This window comes from Gossypium hirsutum, chromosome D07 (assembly GCF_007990345.1).
Source record: "Gossypium hirsutum isolate 1008001.06 chromosome D07, Gossypium_hirsutum_v2.1, whole genome shotgun sequence".
In the NCBI taxonomy this organism is placed as follows: Eukaryota; Viridiplantae; Streptophyta; class Magnoliopsida; order Malvales; family Malvaceae; genus Gossypium; species Gossypium hirsutum.
In genome coordinates, this window is record NC_053443.1 from 15603195 (window position 1) to 15624140 (window position 20946).

The following is a 20946-nucleotide window of genomic DNA, read 5'->3' on the forward strand; positions in this document are numbered from 1 at the left end:
ATTATGAGATAATGGAATTTTAGTGAGACAGGGTCAAAATGATTTTGGAATCCCCTATCTTGACTTCCGAAAATTATTAAAAATTGTATAAAAATAATTATGGGTTATATTTTATATGTTTAAAATATTGAATGAGTCTAATTTCAAGATATACAAACGGGAACATTGTCCAAAATATAGACGAGAAGATAATTAATTTTTAGTGTAGAAAGGTCGAAACTGCCAGGCAGCAGAGTAGGGGAAACTTTAAAGAATAAACTGTACTTACTGGCTAAATCAAAAATTCTAAAATTTTTATGGTAAGAAGATATGTGAGTCTAGTTTCAGGGAAAATTTGTGAACCTTAATTCGAAATTCTGTAGCTTCAGATACAAATAATTTAGCAACAGTGACTCAAGTAGAAAGCTTTGATGGATTATAAGTAAATAGTGAAAACACATATGAATAATTATCTAACATGGGTTACACTAAAATGGATCACGAGGCCAAGGCCAATTTGGGCCATGTGGACCACACGGGCAAACTTCTTGGGCTCGTAGGCCCATTTTCACTGTTTGACTGATAAGGTTGCACGGGTCACCCAAGTCAACTGTGAACCTATTGTAGGGACGGTAAGTTTACCTAGACCCCTAATTAACTGAAATGATTGTATGACTGATATGATTAAGCCTAATGATGTCCCAAAGATTTGATACTGTATGCTCTGTTTACATGTATGATATTATGTTACAGCATGCCATATCTGTATACTGCATTACATTGGGTTAGGGAATTATAATGTTCGGAGGAAGTGTACTGAAAGGCCTCGAGCCTAAGTTACTGGCAGCTCTACTGAGAACTACTGTTTAGTGCCACATTCGGTACTTTTTAGAGTGTAAGGATAGGTGGGTTGATTATATCCCCACATGGAGTGTAGGGTTGGACAGAGTTGGAGTGTAGAGGCTGGCTGGGTAGGATTTGAAACTGTATATCTGTTACTGCACTGAATATTGATACTGTAATAGGCCAATGCCCAAATGCATGTGCTTCTGTATTGTAATGGGCTAAGGCCCTATTTGAAACTGAAATTGTACTGAAATAGGCTTAGGCCCAAATTGTGATTGCCTTTTGACTGTTTGCTTTATATGGGATTACACATTGAGTTTTCGTAAACTTACCCTTCTGATTTGACTATACAGGTAATCCCCAAACATAGGCGGATCGGTGCGACGGAAGACTCAGTAGCGGCCACACGACCTATTTAGTTTGACTTAGTAATTAATTATAATTTTTATTTTATTTTGGGGTATTTTATTGTAATAATGGCCTCTTTAGGTTTTTATTTTTAATTTGGGGTTTTTATTGTTTTGATTTACAAGTTCTAATAGTAGGGATAATCGAGTTTTCAAAACGGATCAAACATTTTAACAAAATTTGCACAAACATGCAAACTGTTTTAAAAGTTTCCGCAATAAGTGACATTTTGAAAGAGAATAAAATTTGAATACAAATCACGTTGAAATTGATCGACACATCTTGGACTTAAGCATACGAGAGTGAAAAGAGGTGGTAAAGATAAGAGGTTTTCAACGACAACTCATTTTTTTGAAAAACACTACCACGTGCCACCACCAAATTCGGCCATAATGTCCAAATCGGGTTGGGGGTGTTACAGTTTAGCATCTAAGACTGAACATGCACCCAAATACCTATTATATCCCATAATCCACTCCCTGTTACCATTCCTTAGGACTCCTTCTGTTGTAGCCTTACCAGGATCTACCTAAACTACACCATCAGTACAAAGGCTGATCCAATTCTCCAGCAAAAAGATACTATGATACTCTAACTATCTCATTTGCAAACCAAGAAACCCCTGAAAAATAAAAAGATTTCAATTTTTTTGTATTCTCCATGCAATTAAACCAAATAAACTCAACCAAGTTACATCACCAATGGAGAATTTGGAAGAACTGTGCAAATTAGACTTAAACCATTGAAGAAAGTCACCTACAAAAGAATGCCCACTTGCTTCATCCGGAAGAAACTACCTTCAAATTTCTTTAGATGCAGGATAGTCTCTTATAACATGCAAAATATCTTCAGAGTGGTGTTCATACAACATGCTCTTTGCTTCTAGTTTTTTGAGTTCTATATTTAGAGAATGCGTGCCCTCATATTTATTTTTTTGGAATCAAACATGTAATTGGATGATTAATCAATCAATGAAATGATTTATATATATAACTAAAATGATATTTGCAAGTAAATTGAGCAGTGCAAATTGTTTCAAGCATTGATGAATAATAATAAAGAACACAACGATATGATTATGCAACTTTATTTTTCTATGTTTATGAAGCCTTGTCCAGAAAGATAATCCACTATCTGAATACGTTGTATAACAAGTGGTTACAAGCTCTAACACTTACTATATTAAAATCTCACTTTTACACCTAAGATATTGATCATTTCTGTTTTCCCCCTAAAAACTTAGGACAAAAACTAACACATTTTGTTTTTACACTTTATGCACTCTAACAAAACATCCCTCAATGAACAAGAATAAGTGCTTTCAATATAGTACAACACTTATACAAGTCTCTTCAATTTATAAAGAATCAAGACTTGCTAACATATTAGATCAATTACAATCAATCTTCCTATTAAAACAACAACATAATCAGCTCTAAGAATATCTTTAATAAGTCCAAGATAAGTCTTGAATCTTTAGGATATACTTCCAAGTTTACTCAATCTGATCTAATATCTTCGGAATAGGAAAATTGGTTTCCTTGGTCCAATCCAAACCAATCTTCAAGATACATTGCTATAATAGTTTGAATATCATAAATGCACTTGCATACACCTAAAATATTAACAAAGATCAAAACCTAAGGATTTTGTTATCAAAATTTTCCAATGACAACTTTATGAGTTTGAGCAGTGTCATACACTAGTAGGCACTCCTTATAAGCTACCTTAACTTGTTTGGCAAAATTTTCAACAAAACCATAATGGAAGAGAACATATACAACAAAAGAACCAAATGCTCTCTCTAAGTAACCCTCCCCTTAATCAAACAAACTTAACTATTAACATAATCAAACAAATCAACAATTGATGCTTTTGGTAGAGATGAATACATTAACAATCGAAGTATTTAGAATTATATCCTAATAAGTTGAATGATTGCAATATCTAAATATTAATTTAGTAAAAATAAAATTTGATAATTGCAATATCTAAGTATAAATAGTATCTAAATATTAATTAAGTAAAAAAATAAACTTGAATAAATATAATATATAACAAATTGAGTATTTAACTTATTTTATTTTTCTTAAATTTTGGTAATCCAAATTATTTCGAATTTAAAAAGTAAGCTTGATCCTCATATAGTTTACCTAAATACTCCGCCCCTTCTCATATTCCCCTCCGGCCATGGAAACCATATCATGTCGATCTACTTGTTGGAGGTTTGCATTGGATCATGCAAGATTGTTGCTGTTGTCGTGCTCTTTTTGGTTGCTTGATGCATACTTTTCCCTTCCTTTTTGTGGGTTTCTTAGTTTTCTTCGTTGGTTGAAGGGGTTTGATTAGCTAGATCATAAGCCTGGTCTTATGATTTACTTTTGTTAGCTCATGTGCCTAATGAAATCTCGAATGATTAGTATATAAGAACTTACCCACTTAAATACGACAACCCTTTATTATCATAGGAAATTGTCCAATAAGTACTCCATAACTCTAAGAAATACCTCAGATGATTTGTTATTAAATTATTATCATATGCACAAATTCAATCATATTTTTAAGTTTAAATTATTAAAAGTATGCAAGAGTTAAGTCAACTATGAGCCATTTGTATTGGTTTGTTTGTTTTTTGAGTTAGATAGGTGGCTTAGAAGAGGAGTTATTAATTCAGAATGCAATCATAGGTCAGCAATGAAGGATATTTTCATACATCAAATCCATCCCAAGAAAGTTGACCCAATTCGGTGACAAAGCTGTTCAGGGACTACTTTCCTACATCATAACATTTCCCATTGAAAGAACAAGTAAAACGTAAATCAAAACATAAGAAAGGAATACAAAAGCATATGGTGGTGTTGTAGTCAGCAGAATTTAGTGAAGGGTTTCGATGTTTTTGCTGAGTTCCTCCAGTTTCTTCATCCTCAGTTTCTCGCTTTCACTCACCAGCTAACCAGCATTTCACAAGCACCACCAAATATGTTACTCACAAATTCTAAATATTATTCAAGTAAATGAATGCTCCTAAGAAACTATAAAGCATATATATATATATATACACTGACCTCCATTAATTTGCTAACTAGTTGTGCTTTCTCCTTGTTCTTGTCATTGAAGGCTTCAAGGGCTTCTTTGTATTCTTTTTCCTGTGATTATCAAAACTATTGACAAGTTAATAAATTAATTATTTAAATTTAATTTAGTCTCAAGTTTCAATCAACTAGAATGGTTGAAAAAAAAAACTAAGCTTAATACATCATTTGGTACTTGAGTTTGATATTTTTTTTCTAATACGGTACTTTATGTTATGTTTTGGTTCAATGTGATACATGTGTTTGGCCAAAGTTATATATTTTGATAGCTCAAGTTAACGGTGTTAACTTTTTAGTATTTAATTCGGGTTTTATAGTTATTTTGATGAAAATTCATAATTAGCTAATAATATTAACAATTAACTTTCATTAAATCAACCTTAAAAGCTAAAAAAAATAAAATCAATCATCAAGTTGTATCTAACTAATTAAATAAATACACAATTAACACTAAAATTATTTTATTAACAAAATAATGAGAATTCAGACCTAATATCATTAGTAATTAACTTTCATCAAGTTAACCTTAAAATTCGAATTAAACACAAGAAGTCAACATTATTATCTTTTGGTACCAAAATATATAACTTTTGCTAAATATAAGTACCAGATTAGACTAAACCATAATACATGTACCACATTAGATAAAAATAAAAAAAAAGTGTCAAACTAGGTACCAAATAATACAATAAGTCAAAAACTGATAAACTAGAATAAATTTGATAAAGAATCCACATATTCACATATAGGATCGCAGCGAGGGACCAAAATTAAATTATAATTTTAAGATAATTACATAATTAATCATCCAACAATTAACATTAATAAACTTAAATTGGAAATGGGAATGATATTTGTACCTTCTTCTGGCAGGTCTGTCCTAGTGGTTTCATCTCCCTGTTAATGGTATCGATCCTCTTGCGCAGAATTGCGACATCCTTCCTCATTGGATCGACAAGGTCATCAAGCTCCTGCAACATTATATCAATCCAAATGAATCCCCATTATATTACATTAAATATTACTGAATAAGCAAAAATCATAGATTTAAATCCAACTCAGCTACAGGAAAGCTTCTTCACTGTTTCCTTTTCTCGTTTCAAATTGTATCTTTAGTATTGATAATGGTTAAGCTGAATCTCAATTTTGTTATAGCTTTCAGATTTCTCCATGTAAATGAAATGGGATTCATTGATTGATTCAAAGTTTGTAAAAGTAGGATAGGATCGAAGTCCAACAATAACTTACTTCACGAATGTCAGCCAAGCGCCTGGTTGCTTCCTCGACGCGGCCCATATAAGCCTGAACTCTATCCCTAACCTCCATCTTCTTCCTCTCGATCTCTTCTTCTTTCGCTCGAAACAACGCCAATGCAGATTCCGCCATTTCCTCTTCCTTCTCATCGTTTACTGGGCTCTCACTCATCGTCATCATAACCCCCGAGTTCTTCACTCGCTGCATCGGTGATTGCTGTTGTTCCAACATCTGCTGCTGCTTTGGCGTCGCCATTGCTGCTATATTCCTCCCTTTTTTTTTTTTTTTGCTTGATGGGTCTCTTTAGGTGGTTATATTGGAAGGGCTGGTTAGCTTTAAAGCTATGAAATCAACCAAATACCTTACTTTATCACAAAACAAATAGTGACTACATTATATAAAAGATGGAATTTTTGACCCATTTGTCTCCTTACTTTGTAATCATGAAGTTTGAGATGATTTTTTCACCTTTAAATCAAATGTTCTTTTCTTCTTCTTCCCATTCTTGAAATATCTCTTAATTTTCTGTTAAAGATTAAATTTTAATTATTGTATGATATATAATAATGGTGCAGTGAATCTATATTGGTTGAAGGGTCGTAAAGGGTATTGGTAAAGGAATGCTTGGGGGTGAAGAGTTAGTGGAGTGGAGTGGGCATGAAGTGGTGACCTCCACAAGTCATGGGGGGAAAAGCCTTAATTGTAAAGACAGAGTAGGACAGATTTGCAGTGGCCGCCTTGTTTGCAAATTTTGTAACTTCCAATAAAGTATAAACAAATTTAATGCAATATTTTTTTTAAAATGAATAAAATATTCTTTCTGGTCGAAAAATATTAAAGCAATTTAATCATTGTCAATTTTAAAAAGTGTGTAACTAAAGATAATTAATCATGATGTCGATGTCTTCCATCAATGGTATAAAATTTTGATTGATATAATAACAAATTTAAGCCTTGATATTTACATATTTTGTCAATCTGGTCTTGATTCTAAAAAATTCAACAAATTTACCTTCAACATTTATAATGATACGGGCTAAATTTGTTAAATCAAGACCAAATTGATAAAATGTGTAAACTTTGAAGGTTAAATTTATTATCATATCAATCAAATTTATGTACAATTGAAGAAAAAACATTAACACCATGATTATTTGTCCATGTATGTTCATTTTCGAAATTAATAGAGATTAAACTGCTCTAATTTTATTAGAGGGATTAATTTACCAATTTTGAAATTAAGAAACACCAACCTTAATTTTATTGGTTTATTTTTCCTGTCTTATTCCATTTTGGGATGAGAAAATAACCAAGATTAAAATTTTGAAATTTTTCGTTTAATTTTATTGGTTTGTTTTGGATAAGAAAGTAAAGTGGTTGAAAATGGCGAATTTTGCGGATGTTAAAGGTAATAAATTTTGCCTATGATGTTGTTAGTTAATAAGAATTTGGGTACCCAATTGATTGCGTGTGGCACGACATCATATATTCATGTTTATATTAATTATAATTTATTTAAAAATAAAATTTAAATTTAGCAATAATAAAAATAATAATATCTGTAATCTAATAGACACGATAGCAACGTCAAATTACATATTAAGCATGTGTATTTATATTTCAATTTTGAATACTCAATATTAAATTACTAATACATATTTACTCAAATTTAAAAACCCTTAAACATGTACTTTAGATAATTTTAATATTTTGATTAAAAAATCTTAGCATAAACAATTCTTTTCCAAATTGACTAATAATTCATTATCTAATAATAAGTCCCTTCTCCAATATCAATTTATATAATGGATTCATTGCCTTTTTAATTTAGACTATTAGTCCTCTATATTTCACATATCTCACAATTTCATCTTTTTAATTATTAATATTTTTAAATAAAATACTTTTGTTTGCTTTAGTTACTTATGTTATCATGTTGTAACATTTTAGTCACCAAGTTGTTAATTGCCGTCAACGGGGTAACGATAAGCTAACGTGGCACGTTAAATCATCATTTCAAATGAAAATTTTAGGTTAAATTCTACAATTGGTGCCTATATTTTTTCATTTTGAGCAATTTAATTTTGTTTTTTCCATTCTCTTTTGCTTCTCTCTCTGTTTTCCTCCTTTCTTCATTTCTTTTAACGTAGTTTTTCTATGTTTTCCATTTGTTAAAACTAGTCCACAAGCTCGTCTCACTCGAAAAGATTAATTTGTTCAAAAAATAAAAGTATAGGGACTAGTTTTAACAAATGGGAAACATAGAAAAGCTACATTAAAAGAAATGGAGAAGGGAGGAAAACATAGGGAGAAGAAGAAGAGAACGGAAAATAAAGAAAAAAAAGGAAAGTTAAAATAACGTAAAAGAAAAAAAATTAAATTGCTCAAAAAGAAAAATAAGGGGACCAATTGTATAAATTAACCTAAAATTTTTGTTTGAAATGATGATTTAACATGCCACGTCAGTTTACTGTTACACCATTAACAGCTCAGTGACTAAAGTGTTACAACACGATAACATAAGTGACTAAAATATAACATGAGGTAAACAAAAGTGACTATTTTAGTAATTTACCCAAATAATAACTATAACTGCATCATAACATTATATTGCCTCATCATCAATTAAAATAATCTTTTGCATCTTTTCGAGGTCATTGTCATTCAAATATGATTCGATATTTCCTTTTCAAAGAAGAATTGATTTAATGCATACTTTTAAATTATTAGTGCTAAAAAGCTCCATTCTTTTTACTAATAATTTTTCTTAAATGCTACTTTATTAAATATGTATAACTACTAAATACTATTTATAAATCTAAATTTTAATTTTAATTAGTATACAACTCCCACTAATGGATTTTTTATGCTGTTTTTTTTCGAATTACAACTTTATTTTAAGTTAATAAAATATAATTAAAAACAACTTTTTTTAATATAACTAACCTTTAGAAAGTTATTGTATATTATTTTTAACTAATAAATCTAAATTATATTATAATTATCACTGACTTTTTTACTATAATAACCATAATCTATTTTTTTCAACTTTTAAAATTACTATAATTTAAAAGAATTACGGTAAATGATTTTTTTAACTAATAAATCTAAATCTAAATTATATTATAAGACTTAATTGCACCAAACATCCCTAGACTATGACTTTCATTTTAAAAACTTTAAATCATTTTAATTACACCCATAAACTATTGATGTTATATCATTCATGTCTTTTCCTTATAAAAGTGTTAATTTAACTATAAAATGACACGACAAATCTTATGTGACATAATTTAAAATGAAATTTTTAAATACATATTGTAAAAACATATATTTTAAAAATATTAGTTTTGAGGTTTTCGAAATTTTTACGAAAGTTTTATCGTTCACTTCTTTTTTTTTTTAGTTTTACTTTATTTTTAGTTTTTTTTCCTTTTAAAAGTTATGAGACTACAATCTATTTCTTTAAGAAAATTCATTTTAAATTTAGCTACATAAGATTTCATGTGTCATTTAATGGTTAAATTGACGGTTTTGAATAAAGAAATGACTTAATTGATATAACATGTAACACCCCATACCCAACCCGGTCGTTCGGTCTGAGCAGCCACATTCGTTGCCGAAGCAACTACGATTCCATTTGCAATTTAATTCAATGATTAAAACATGCTATTAAGATCATTATATATTTACAACATGTTACATAATCGAATCTAGGCTTTAAACGAGCTTACAAAAGCTCTTTCGGTAGCCCAAGACCTGTTGAGGACCAAAATGCAACATTTTTAAAATCTCCGGGTTGATGTCGCGACCATGAAATAATCATGTTGCAAGTTCAAGGGCAGAAGCTTGGTGTTGTGACTTCCATAGTGCAATGTTGTGACTTCAAAAACAAGTGGTTGACATTGCGACCTCAACAGGGGACATTAGGGGTTGATGTCATGACATTTGTAGGGTGGTGTCGCAGCATTAAAGGTATTCTCCATCAAACTTACATCAATTGATTCAATTTGCCAATTTGCAAATCCCATTTAGTCTTTAAACCTCAAAATGCATTTCAACTCGCACATATATATACTCAATTACATAGTTTAAATAATTCTACCTTATAATATTTACATGAATGATTAATTATTCGTATGTTTAAGCTAAAATTTACATTTGCTAATTCCAAGTCCCAAAATGATCATTTACATTATAAACTTACTCGAAATTAGGTACATGTCATATATCAAAACGTAAGAAATATACAAACATTGTTGAGTCGAGAGTTGCGAATTGGATGCTGGATTACTCATTGAGTCTTTGAGATCTACCAACACTTGCGCATGGAATAAACAAGTCGTACGTTGAGCGATAAAGCTCAGTGATACTTTTATGATTAAAGCCAATTAATCATTAACATGTATGAACTCATTCAATATAGTATCTAAATTCAACCAATTTAATTACAATTCAGGTATCAAATACTAAGATTATGCACATTCTCTTTTAACCAAGTTTGTATACACATATCAAGTAATATATATTATAATCTCATAACATATCCATTTCCATTCCATTTCATACCATCTATTTATTTCTTTATCTCATTCTTTCTCGAATATATTGATTCATTTCATTACCATATCGGCCCTCAAGACTATATTTAGTCACATTTAACCTATATATATAGTACCATTTTATATCATTATTTCAATTCAACATCATTTATCAAGTTCATATTTTATATTCATTATTAATCGGACTCAGACTCAAGACGGATACACAGATCATCCAAGCAACATACCAATCTAGCACCTTAGTGCATCATCGAATAAACTAGATTAAATATACTAGGACATAGTGTATCATTAGATAAACCGAAGTAATCCGCACTCAGCGCTATCATATCATACTAGCACATAGTGCATCATTGGATAAATCGAAGTATAAACACATACACAATCTAATCCTATAACATGCCAACTATATTCGACTCTACCCAAATAGTTAATAGGGTACCAATATTCCAATTACATGTTATAAATCAATTCACATATCATTATCTCATACCTTTTTATCATCAATTCACATCATGTATCATTTATGAATTTATATCATGCTCGTTTCTACTATATTTAATTCAGCCTAGTTCTCGACATTTGATACCATCATGTATAAACTGAATCATGCGATAATAATACACTTATCTCAATAGATAAATTTGCAACAATCACATATATGTATATAGGCATATGTATATATATTTATGTACTAAACTCAAATCATAAAAGTACAAGCCAAATTTGTCACTCGTCTACGACTCTCATCTTTCCCTTTTTTCGCAATGGCTTAGCGTCATCTTTAGCTACGTTCGGTAATTTAATAATAGAAACAATATTAGTTTACATCCAATTCACATTCAAATACATAGTCAAATATATTTTTCATTTTATTCAATTTAGTCTCTATATCTCAGATACTCGTATTTTTTCATATCTAACATTGGATCAATTTCGATTTCACTTTCTTTCATTAGGAACCTTATTCTTATTATCTATAGTATAATTTCATGACAATTTTCAATTTATTCCCTAATGTTACAAAGTTATCTAAAAAGTTTAATTTAGTTTCTAATTTAGTCCTTATCAAAATCTAAGCTTATTAACTATCTATTTCTTCAAACTAAGCTCAAAATTATCAATTTTACTACAATGGAAACTTGCTAAATATCACTTAATTGAACAAATTGGTACATTGGTTAGCTAATTCAAACTTCCATGATCAGAAATCTATAAAAAATTCAAAAAAAATTGATTGATTACCTTAACAAATTGACAGCCGAAAGTTCGGTTGAAAGCTTTGAATTTCTCTTTTAATGGCTATGGCTTGGGAAGGAAGATGACAATGTTCTATTTCCATCCACTAACTTGACTATTTATAGATTGCTTAACATTTAATTAACTTAATTAATCATGATTAGTTAATTAATTAAGTTTTATTTATTTACTTAATTATAACATTAAGATTTTGTCGAAGCCATCGTTATCTTCCACTATCTCATGTTTAAAATGGGTTAAATAATAATTTTGGTCCTTTAGATAATTGCTAATTAGGTCCTCAAAAATTTTATAATTAAAATTCAATAGGGATTAGACTTTTATAATTTAGTCCTTGAGTTTTAATTAACTATTTTCTCAGTTAAATACTTAATCAGTCTTTAATATATTTTCATATTAACTCTATAAATATTCCTATTTTACCTTTAAGAACTTGGTTTATGAAAATGGGATTTCGAAATCGCATTTTCTGACACCACTTAAAATTGGGTTATTACATAACATCGAGAGTTTGGTGATGTAATTAGAACGCTTTAAAGTTTAGGGACCAATTTAAAACAAGGGTCATATTTTAGGGATGTTTGGTGCTATTAACTCATATTATAATTATCACAACTATTTTTAATAGGCTTATATGTCAAAAAAATCCTTTAAAAACTGTCAAAAAATAAATTAAACCCCTATATTAAATTCGCACCCAATTAAACCCCTACCGTTAATAAAAAGTCAATTAAACCCTTACGTTAATGATTTCCATCATTGACCACGTTGACCAATAAAAAAAATGATGGACCACTCAGACGGTGACACCTGACAGCTTCTAGTTTAATCTAATAATTTCACAAATGATTAAAAATCAGAAAAAAATCATAAAAAATTATAAAATAATAAAAATATATTAAAATTATTAAAAATTAAAAATATTAAAATTGATAAAAAAAATTATAAAAACTATAAAAACATAAAAAAATCTAGCAAATTTTAATGCATTATAAAATTTTTATAAAATTAATAAAACATATTTAAAATTTTATAAAAATGTATAAAAATTCTTAGAAACTTATCATAGAAATAATGAAAATTATAGAAATTATTTAAAAAATCATAAAAATATGAATTAGACTGAATCAGTCGGTCGGACTAGTTAGACCAAAATCGACAAGGGTATCAGTTTGAATAAAGCCATTAAATTGGTTGAGCTGGGAGTCAAGCAGTTGAACCGATTTTTTAATTTTTTAATATTTTTTTAATAAAATTGAACGGACTGATCGAACTAACAAATCAGTGGCTTGATTAGTTCGACCATCCGTCCGGTTCTCAAAATATTAGTAAGTGACATATGCTAATAGTTAGATAATGAAATTTTATAAAAAAAAATCAATCAAAGCAAATTGAAAATTAGACTAATGGTCGAGCCAGTCAGGCTACCAGTTTTCCAATTTGATTGACCAGTCTAGCTTAATTAAATAAAATATTAAAAAATAAAAAAATCGGTTCAATCATCCGACTCTCAGGTCAACCAATCTATGTCTTACTCCGAATTGGTACCCTTGTCGATTTCGGTCTTACTGGTTCGACCGACTAATCCAGTCTGGTTCAAGTTTTTATAATTTTTTTATAGTTTTTATAAGTTTATATCAATTTTAATATTTTTTATGATTTTTTATAAGTTTTTAAGAATTTTTAAATGTTTTTATAGAATTTATTTTTATTAATTTTATTAAAAATTATAAATTATTAGATTTTTTATAATATTTATAAGTTTACTAAATTTTTTATAATTTTTATAAGTTCATGTTAAAATTAATAATTTTTAAATATTTTTAATTTTTAATAAAGTTTATACTTTTTATGAATTTATATATATTATTTTTAATCATGAGGAAATATTATATTAAACCAGAAGATGTCACGTGTCACTTTTTGATTGGTTTGTTAATTTGTTGAATTGAGAACATGGTCAATGACAGAGAAGTTTAATTGATTCTTTTATTAACAACATAGACTCAAGTGAGTGCGAATTTAATACATAAACTTAATTAAATTTATCGCATTTTCTTAAAAACTTTTTTTGACATGTATGTCTTTTTAATATAACTACACTAATCTATTTCTTTTTTCAACTCTTTTTAATATAATTATCGTAATCTATTTCCTAAATTATATTATAAATCTTAACCATTGTAATCTATTCTTATTAGAATAATATATTGATTTGCAAATAATTCTTTTATAAATTTTCTTTTTTTTGAAACTTAGAAATTAGTTACCTTTCACATTTTGGTTTCACGTCATGCATCTCAAGATCGAAAATTTTCATTAATCTTTTGCAATAAAAAATTATAACATTATTTAATCATAGAATCATTCTATTAAAATCATTAGCAAATATAATTTTTTTATCACATAATAATTATTACATATTCATTCATTAAATAAATGAATTACTAACAAATAATAATTAAATTATTTGTTCTAGATAAATGATCTATGATCGCTTTACTTTTTCATTTAACATGTCAATTAGAGGATATCATTTTTCCTTTATTCGGCTATGAAATTTACTATTGTAAATGAAGTTGTGTTATGCAAAAGTCATATACCCAACGTACCGATTTTTGGTTTTGTTTCAAACTTAGGTTTTAATACATTAAAGTATATGAGTTAAGCACACATAGTCAATCACTTAGGATAGAGGTAAACCACACTATATGAACGTCACAAGAGAATTAATCCATAAACGTATCTATAGTTTAATTCAACTTAGGTCCTATCCAACGTATTGTCAATCTAGATAATCACATCGATGTCTCCATCTTCTAGAAGTTAACCAATCTGATACTCAAGATAATATATCTCTCCATTCGGATTTGATAGAAGCATAATAGTTCTTTAACCAATTTGCTCAATTTTGACTCATCAAATTATGAATCTTTTATATTACCTACTAATACAAACTGTATTCTTACCTTACAATTCGACCACGTAATCCAACTTAGTATTAGTTAAACAATAGGTAATCATGAGCTAATATTTACTTACATTTTGTTTTTTGTACAAAAATTGTTGAGGACAAATACAAACGATATTAATGTGAATAATGGAATTTTATTTAAATCAAATTGTTTGAAAAATTACAAGTACAAATGAAGAATAAATTACACTGAGGGCACTAGATCCTAAGAGTTCGAACTTAAAGGTGACATTATTGAAAGAAATAATTACGAATTCCGAACACGAATCATAAAATTACAAATAAAAAAATAAATTGATGATAATATACTAACTACAAAAAAGGTAAAGAATTATTTAAAATGATTAAATTCAAATTAATATTATTTTCAAAGCCCAATTCTCCAAGCATAAAGTGTAAAACAATAAAGAATATTGCCATGTGTTCTCTTAAAAGAAAATAATAATGCCACGAGTCTTGATTCTAACCCATTGATTTGAAAGGCCCAGCAGAAGCAGCCCAACTCAGAAGCGTGCCCCACAAGCCTCTTCCTAAATTCACGATTTTATCCCCTCTTTATTCCCACTTCTCACACTGCAACTTCGCCATGAAACTAACCCTTCTTCTCTTTTGAGATTTTGAAACATCCCGTTTTCCCTCTTTAATTTTAGGGTTTCCATCGCCCTCCCCTGTTTCACCGTTATGTCGTCCACGAGATCGGGTTCAAGATACCCGTATCGACGTTCACGTCACCGGGACCCTTTGTCCGGCTCGAAACGCTTGGAACCGGAGCGGTCGTCCCTTTCGAAGAAACAACTACAGTATTCCAGGAGTAACCATGAAGATGATAATGAAAGCGAACTCTGCATGAAAAAGCTTTCCGAGTTTAACGAATCATTGCGGCGCCAACACCAGTAAACATCCACCAAGTTCCAATGGAACCGTCTCTTATCCGATTATCCCGGGAAAGAGGCAGCGGCGGCGGCTAGTAAGCCCAAACCAACCATGCCGAACGATGGAACATCGTCGCCTTATTCGATGAGTCCAATGGGGATTGATTTAACTGAAGAAAATCGCTTCGTTGGTTCAAGGCCACTACATTTGAAGGAAGTGAAGTCGGGTTTTATCAACAATGGCGAAGGTTTTGGATACCCAGATATTGGAAAGGAGGGAATGATCGGTGGAACAGTTGGTTTTGATGGGTTTGGAGAAAAATTGGGTTTCGATTCTTCGTCAGTGATATTTCAAAAGGCCATGAGCCGGATTATGAGGACCGAGGAAGTTACTGAATCAGCTTATAGGAAGATGGAAAGTGTAAGAGCGAGAGCCAGTGCTATTGATTCTATCGTAGATAAAATCGATGGCTCAGGGAAAAGCGGGGCCATGGATATGGAGCCACGTATTTCTTTACCCCAACAGTATATGACTGAGAAAAGAGAGAAGTTTTGCATGGGGAGATGCTTCCTCGGAGAGAAGATTGTAGCAATTATGCTTTAACTCAACATTATGTTGGTTTTAGTGGAGAAGGAGAGAGAGTTGTGGGTCTTGAGATGAATCATTTTTGTAGCCCAAAGGGAGCTCTTTTCCATGGTGAAAGGCGGCGGTTTCCTCAACTTTCTCCTGATGTAAAGGAAAAGGCACATAGGAATCTGGAGCGAGAAATTGAGGTTGTTGGTAGTTGTTTTAATGGCGGTAAGAGCCAAAATGGAGAGGTTTTTCGTAGTGAAACCCAGCAGTTAAAACGTTATGCTCATTTCAGTCGAGAATCACATGATGAGATGAAGCAATATAATGAGAATTTCGGCTCCAGGATGAAATGTCATCCGAGTCCAAAGAGAGTTCCTTTCCATGCTGAGGGACATTCTTTAGCTCAAACTTTCGTCAGAGAATCACATGTAACGGAGCAAACAAATGATGTTTTCAGTTCAAGGACGGCTCGTCCTAAGGGCCAGAAGATGGCGCTTTCGGAAGTTGAAAGACCGGAGTTATCTGCAGATCATACTCTTGCTTTACCCCAACGCTATCTTGATTTTAATGTTGAACCCGATGATAAACAGCAAGCAAATGAGCTTCTGGGTTCTAGGATGACCCATTATCCTAAACTAAATGTAACGCCTTCGCATGGTGAAGAGCTGCAAATACAAGATGATTTCAGCCATTCCTTACCTCGTCATCATTTTGGTTTAAATGGAGAATCGCCGGTGATGGAGCAAGAAACTGAAGTTCTGGGTTCAAGAATGTGTTATCCTCAGGATGACAAGGACGCTTATTTTCGTGGTGAAATGCAGCAGTTGCAGCAAGATTGTGCCATGGAAATCTATCCCTTTCCGAATGATGATGATGTCAGTACCAATGAAGGTAGCACCCCACATATTTCAGCATCAGAGGAGGTATGCATCAATAGCCAGTCTTCAATGGAACATCCTAAGAAACGTATTATCGACCTGAGAAAGATTATAGAGAGTCGGATTAGTACATTTACTCAAACTTCTGATGCCTCAGATGATGAGATTCTTGATATCGGATATCAAGGTCAACGATATAGTGACGAAGATTCCAGTCTTCCAAGGAACTCTCCTCATATGCTAGAATTTACGCAACTCACTAATAGGAAAAGTATAAAGCAGCGTTTTGGGGGGGCCTTGTCGAGTTAATTATCCTTATCCTCCGCATAGGAAAAGCATAAAGCAACGATTGGGGCCATCTTGTCAAGTTCACCATAATAGGACAACTGTAATACAGTGTTTAGGGCCATCTTATCAAGTTCATAGTTCAATTTCCATGCCTAGGATTGAAAGGCATAAACCGAGCAAACTGGCAAAGGAAAAGGTTGTTGAGTTTTGCAAAAGGGTTCAAGCTCGAGGTGTTGTTTCACATCCTGTGAAACGTGGAAGGACTGTGCCACCTGAGGACTCCGATGAGTTTGAGCAGCTAATACATCGCGCTTATTTTAAATTCGTCAAAGTGTTGAATGAGAACCCAGCTCAAAGAAGGAAATACACAAATAAAGGAGAAGTTGAGACCATAAAATGCTGTGTATGTGGCAGGTTTGTCATCTACACCTTTGGTATTTGTTTAGAGAGCAGCCTCTTTGAATTCAATTTACTGTTTATTCCATGACCAGTGAACTATATGAGCTAAATGGTTACTTAGCAGCATATGCAACATGACAAGTTTGTCATTGTCTTTCTAACACATTTTCCATAGGAACTCGATCTCGAGCATAAGATGGTGGTCAGTTGTTTTTATGATGAGCTGTGTTTCACTCTCCGACCTCTTTGGACTTCGGATACTTTTTTCTCTTGGTCTTTAGAATTATTATAGTTCTATGCTTTGATTAAATGCGGAGTTAGAAAGATTTCCTTTTTCATCGGAATATTATAGAGATGGGAAATACGCCCATTAGTGAAGTAATGAAAATGATTGTCAATATATAAATATAAGCTTCTGATTTGTGAATAACCTTTCACTTTTTATGACACAAGTTATTGACTCTCTTGTCCTATAACTCTCACCAAACTTGGTTGAAATGATGCTTCTAGCCTTCTACAATTTGCTCTTTGTTGACTGATTTTGGTTTAAACATACTCCTTTAATGAGTACTTGACTGTCTTGGTCTATCAGCAAATCCGAAGATTTTGTCAATACTCTAAGCTTAGCGATGCATGCCTTCGCTTCCCAAAAGGTTGGGTGTAGAGTAGAGCACATGGGTTTGCACAAAGCCCTTTGTTTGTTGATGGGATGGGACCCAATGGCAGTTTCTAAAGGTATATGGTCCCCTAAGACACTGCCGGATGCTGAAGCCTTGGCTATGAAGGAAGATCTTGTTGTCTGGCCTCCTGTTGTTATCTTGCATAACGGTTCTATAGGAACTACAAATTCAGGTGATCGAATTGTTGTAAGTATCGAGGAGCTTGAGGCATTTCTCAGGGGTAAGTCACCTTTACAATAATGGTAGCTGCTGGTATCACTATGTCTTAGTGATATTAAAATGATAAAATTCATATGGTTTCCACTGTCGGTCCTCATTGACAAATAATATCTTTTTACATCAAAGTTCTCATGGAACTATTTTCGTAACAAATTATTTCTTAAAACCTTTGTTCGGATTTTGTGATCCCATTTCATCATTGCCCTTGTTCCAAATCATGGTAGGACACAAATATTCAGATTTTTAACTTCATCATTATGATTTTAGTTTGGTATGGCCAAATCTTTTGTGGAGCCCAGTGCTTGTCATTTGGCTAGTCATATTGATCTATGCTTTCAAAACTCGCTCGATTTAGTTCTCCCCTTTCACAACAAGCTTGCCTTTCATTATTACCCCATCGTAGGACTAATTCTTATGTGGTACACTGGTTTCTTTTCCTGTGTTTTTTGCTTTTCTTTAATTGCAGAGGCGGGGTTTGGTTGGGGGATATCAAAGGTGTGTCGTGGGAAACCGGTAAATCAGAGTATTATGGTAGTTATCTTCCACGGAACCTTTTCAGGGCTACAGGAAGCCGAGAGACTTCATAAGTTGTACGCAGAGAACAAACACGGGAGGGATGAGTTTCAGCGAGTCAATTGCAACAGTGGAGAAACGCAACACAAGTTGGAAGACGTGTTATATGGCTACTTGGGAATAGCTGGCGACTTGGATAAACTCGATATCAAGACAAAAAGTCATTCGATAGTTAAAAGCAAGAAGGGAATCTATGCCATTGCTGATGCTCATCTTGACACTGAATGAGAAAGAGAAGTGATAGAAAGTAAATAAGAAGAGGTAAGTGCAGGCTTTGCGTTTTTGAACCCAGGCTTGCGATTGGTGGTGTTTTTGTCAAATGGAAACTACAACACCAGTTGGAACACCCTGTTTTCTTCACCACAAAAAGAGGTTTAGGGTTTATTTTTAGGAAATGTAAGCTGGCAGAGGACTTGCCTTTGTTTTCACTACTATGACAAAATGACAGATTCGGTATTTGCAAAACAGATTGGAGTTCCACCATCCAAGTTTATCAACTTTGAAATTAAAAGTTGTCCTTCATTTTTAACTTCTAATATTGAAATCCAATAGTTGTACATGGACTATTTTAAGAATTAATTAAATTTTTGAAAATTATGAATTTTAGAATTAAAAGGTTAAATAATGTCTGTTCTTCGTAAATCTATAGAAAGGGGTAATTAGATCTGTAATTGCACTTTCTTTTATCCCTATTAGATTTGAATTTAAAAATATAAAAACTAGGGAATAAATTTTTAAAAATAAAACTAAACAAATAAAATTTCTAATTTGTAAAAAATGTAACGACATTTTTAACTTTGGATAACATTGTTTATTACGTTTCACGATGAAACCAAAATCTTCATTTACATATCTTACAAGTGAAATTAAGTCAAACAAAACAAAACAACAAAAAAAAGATAAGATCTAGTAGGTTTTTCGGAAAATATTTTTCTGTGTTTATTTCACAAAAACAGCTTGATCAACGAAAAATAACTTACAAATGTCTGTAAAATGACTTACCCTTTTGAAAAGCGTAAATCATTTTTCGAAAAAGAGCTACTCTATAAATAATTTTATTTTTATACAAAAATTAACTTAAATTAAGCTTAATATTATTATATTGATAATAAAATTTATTTTTATTTTTAAAAATATTTAAAATTATTAAATATTATATTTTCAATATTATTAAACATACATATTTAATTATTTATATTTAGTCATATAATAAATTATTAATATAATAAATATAATTTATTATTTTAATAAATTATTTAATATTTCAATTTTATTTTAATAATTTTAAATAATACTATTCACATATTATTGAAAATATTCAATATTAATATTTTAATAAAAAATATTTATTACAATTATAAATATATTAATAATAAATGTTTTGTAGTATAAATGTTACAATATGTCATAAGTCTACGTACACTTCACAGATTTGCAATTTAGTCTTTGTACTTTTATATTCAAGAATTTAGTCCATTTACTTTTCAAATTTGAAAATCAAGTGCAATTATTGACATCGTTAATTTTTTTGTCAATTTTGTTGATGTTACATTTTTAAATAAAAAAATACTCACTTGGTAGTCATGTAATTAAAAAATGACGTTGTAATGAACCTGAATTTAACATAATATTTTTAACATATGCGAAAACAATATAAAATATAAAATTATAGATAAATATAAATTCAATTAAACAATGAAAAAATAAGAAAATCTCAATTGTATGTTTGTTTCATTGAAAACAACTTTTATAAAATATTTTTAAGAAATCTAGCAAACAACAGAAAATATTTTACACGGACTCATCCAAACACCAGAAAATGTTAGCTTTTCCAGAAAAGTAAATCATTTTCTAGAAATCATTTTCAATGAAATAAACAGCTTTACCAAAATATCTAAGGATATACCAATATATTTAACGATTTACTAATATTTCTAAGAACTAACCAATACATCTAACAATTTGCCAAATTTTCTATGTATTTTTCAATATTTATGAGACTTTACCAATATTTTCAAATTCTCTAAACACTATATCAAGTCTTAACAATTACCCAAATTTCTATGATTTTGCCAAAATATCTAACAA

The 20946-nt window shown here is 30.8% G+C and overlaps 2 protein-coding genes across 2 annotated transcripts; one reads left to right on the forward strand and one right to left on the reverse strand.

Moving 5' to 3' along the window:
* Positions 1-3919: 3919 nt before the first annotated feature.
* On the reverse strand, positions 3920-6069 carry LOC107961763 (uncharacterized). Its single transcript, XM_016897886.2, has 4 exons — positions 5574-6069; positions 5186-5296; positions 4299-4379; positions 3920-4182 (listed from the first exon to the last, which is right to left on the reverse strand). Exons 1-4 carry the CDS (start codon positions 5832-5834, stop codon positions 4108-4110), a joined length of 528 nt encoding a protein of 175 aa, XP_016753375.1. The 5' UTR covers positions 5835-6069; the 3' UTR covers positions 3920-4107.
* Positions 6070-17135: 11066 nt separating this feature from the next.
* Positions 17136-19407, forward strand: LOC107961758 (uncharacterized). The gene is made up of 3 exons (XM_016897873.2): positions 17136-17401; positions 17979-18286; positions 18752-19407. Exons 1-3 carry the CDS (start codon positions 17136-17138, stop codon positions 19084-19086), a joined length of 909 nt encoding a protein of 302 aa, XP_016753362.1. The 3' UTR covers positions 19087-19407.
* The last annotated feature ends 1539 nt before the right edge of the window (positions 19408-20946 follow it).

Bases quoted from the DNA above. Each gene is read 5' to 3' on its own strand.
- LOC107961763 (XM_016897886.2), bottom strand. From the start codon at position 5,834: ATGGCGACGCCAAAGCAGCAGCAGATGTTGGAACAACAGCAATCACCG. The intron at 4,380-5,185 runs GTACAAATATCA...TGATAATCACAG, and splicing joins GACAGACCTGCCAGAAGAAG to GAAAAAGAATACAAAGAAGC. The intron at 4,183-4,298 runs GTCAGTGTATAT...AATGCTGGTTAG, and splicing joins TAGTTAGCAAATTAATGGAG to CTGGTGAGTGAAAGCGAGAA.
- LOC107961758 (XM_016897873.2), top strand. From the start codon at position 17,136: ATGCCTAGGATTGAAAGGCATAAACCGAGCAAACTGGCAAAGGAAAAG. The intron at 17,402-17,978 runs GTTTGTCATCTA...TTGGTCTATCAG, and splicing joins AAATGCTGTGTATGTGGCAG to CAAATCCGAAGATTTTGTCA. The intron at 18,287-18,751 runs GTAAGTCACCTT...CTTTAATTGCAG, and splicing joins GCTTGAGGCATTTCTCAGGG to AGGCGGGGTTTGGTTGGGGG.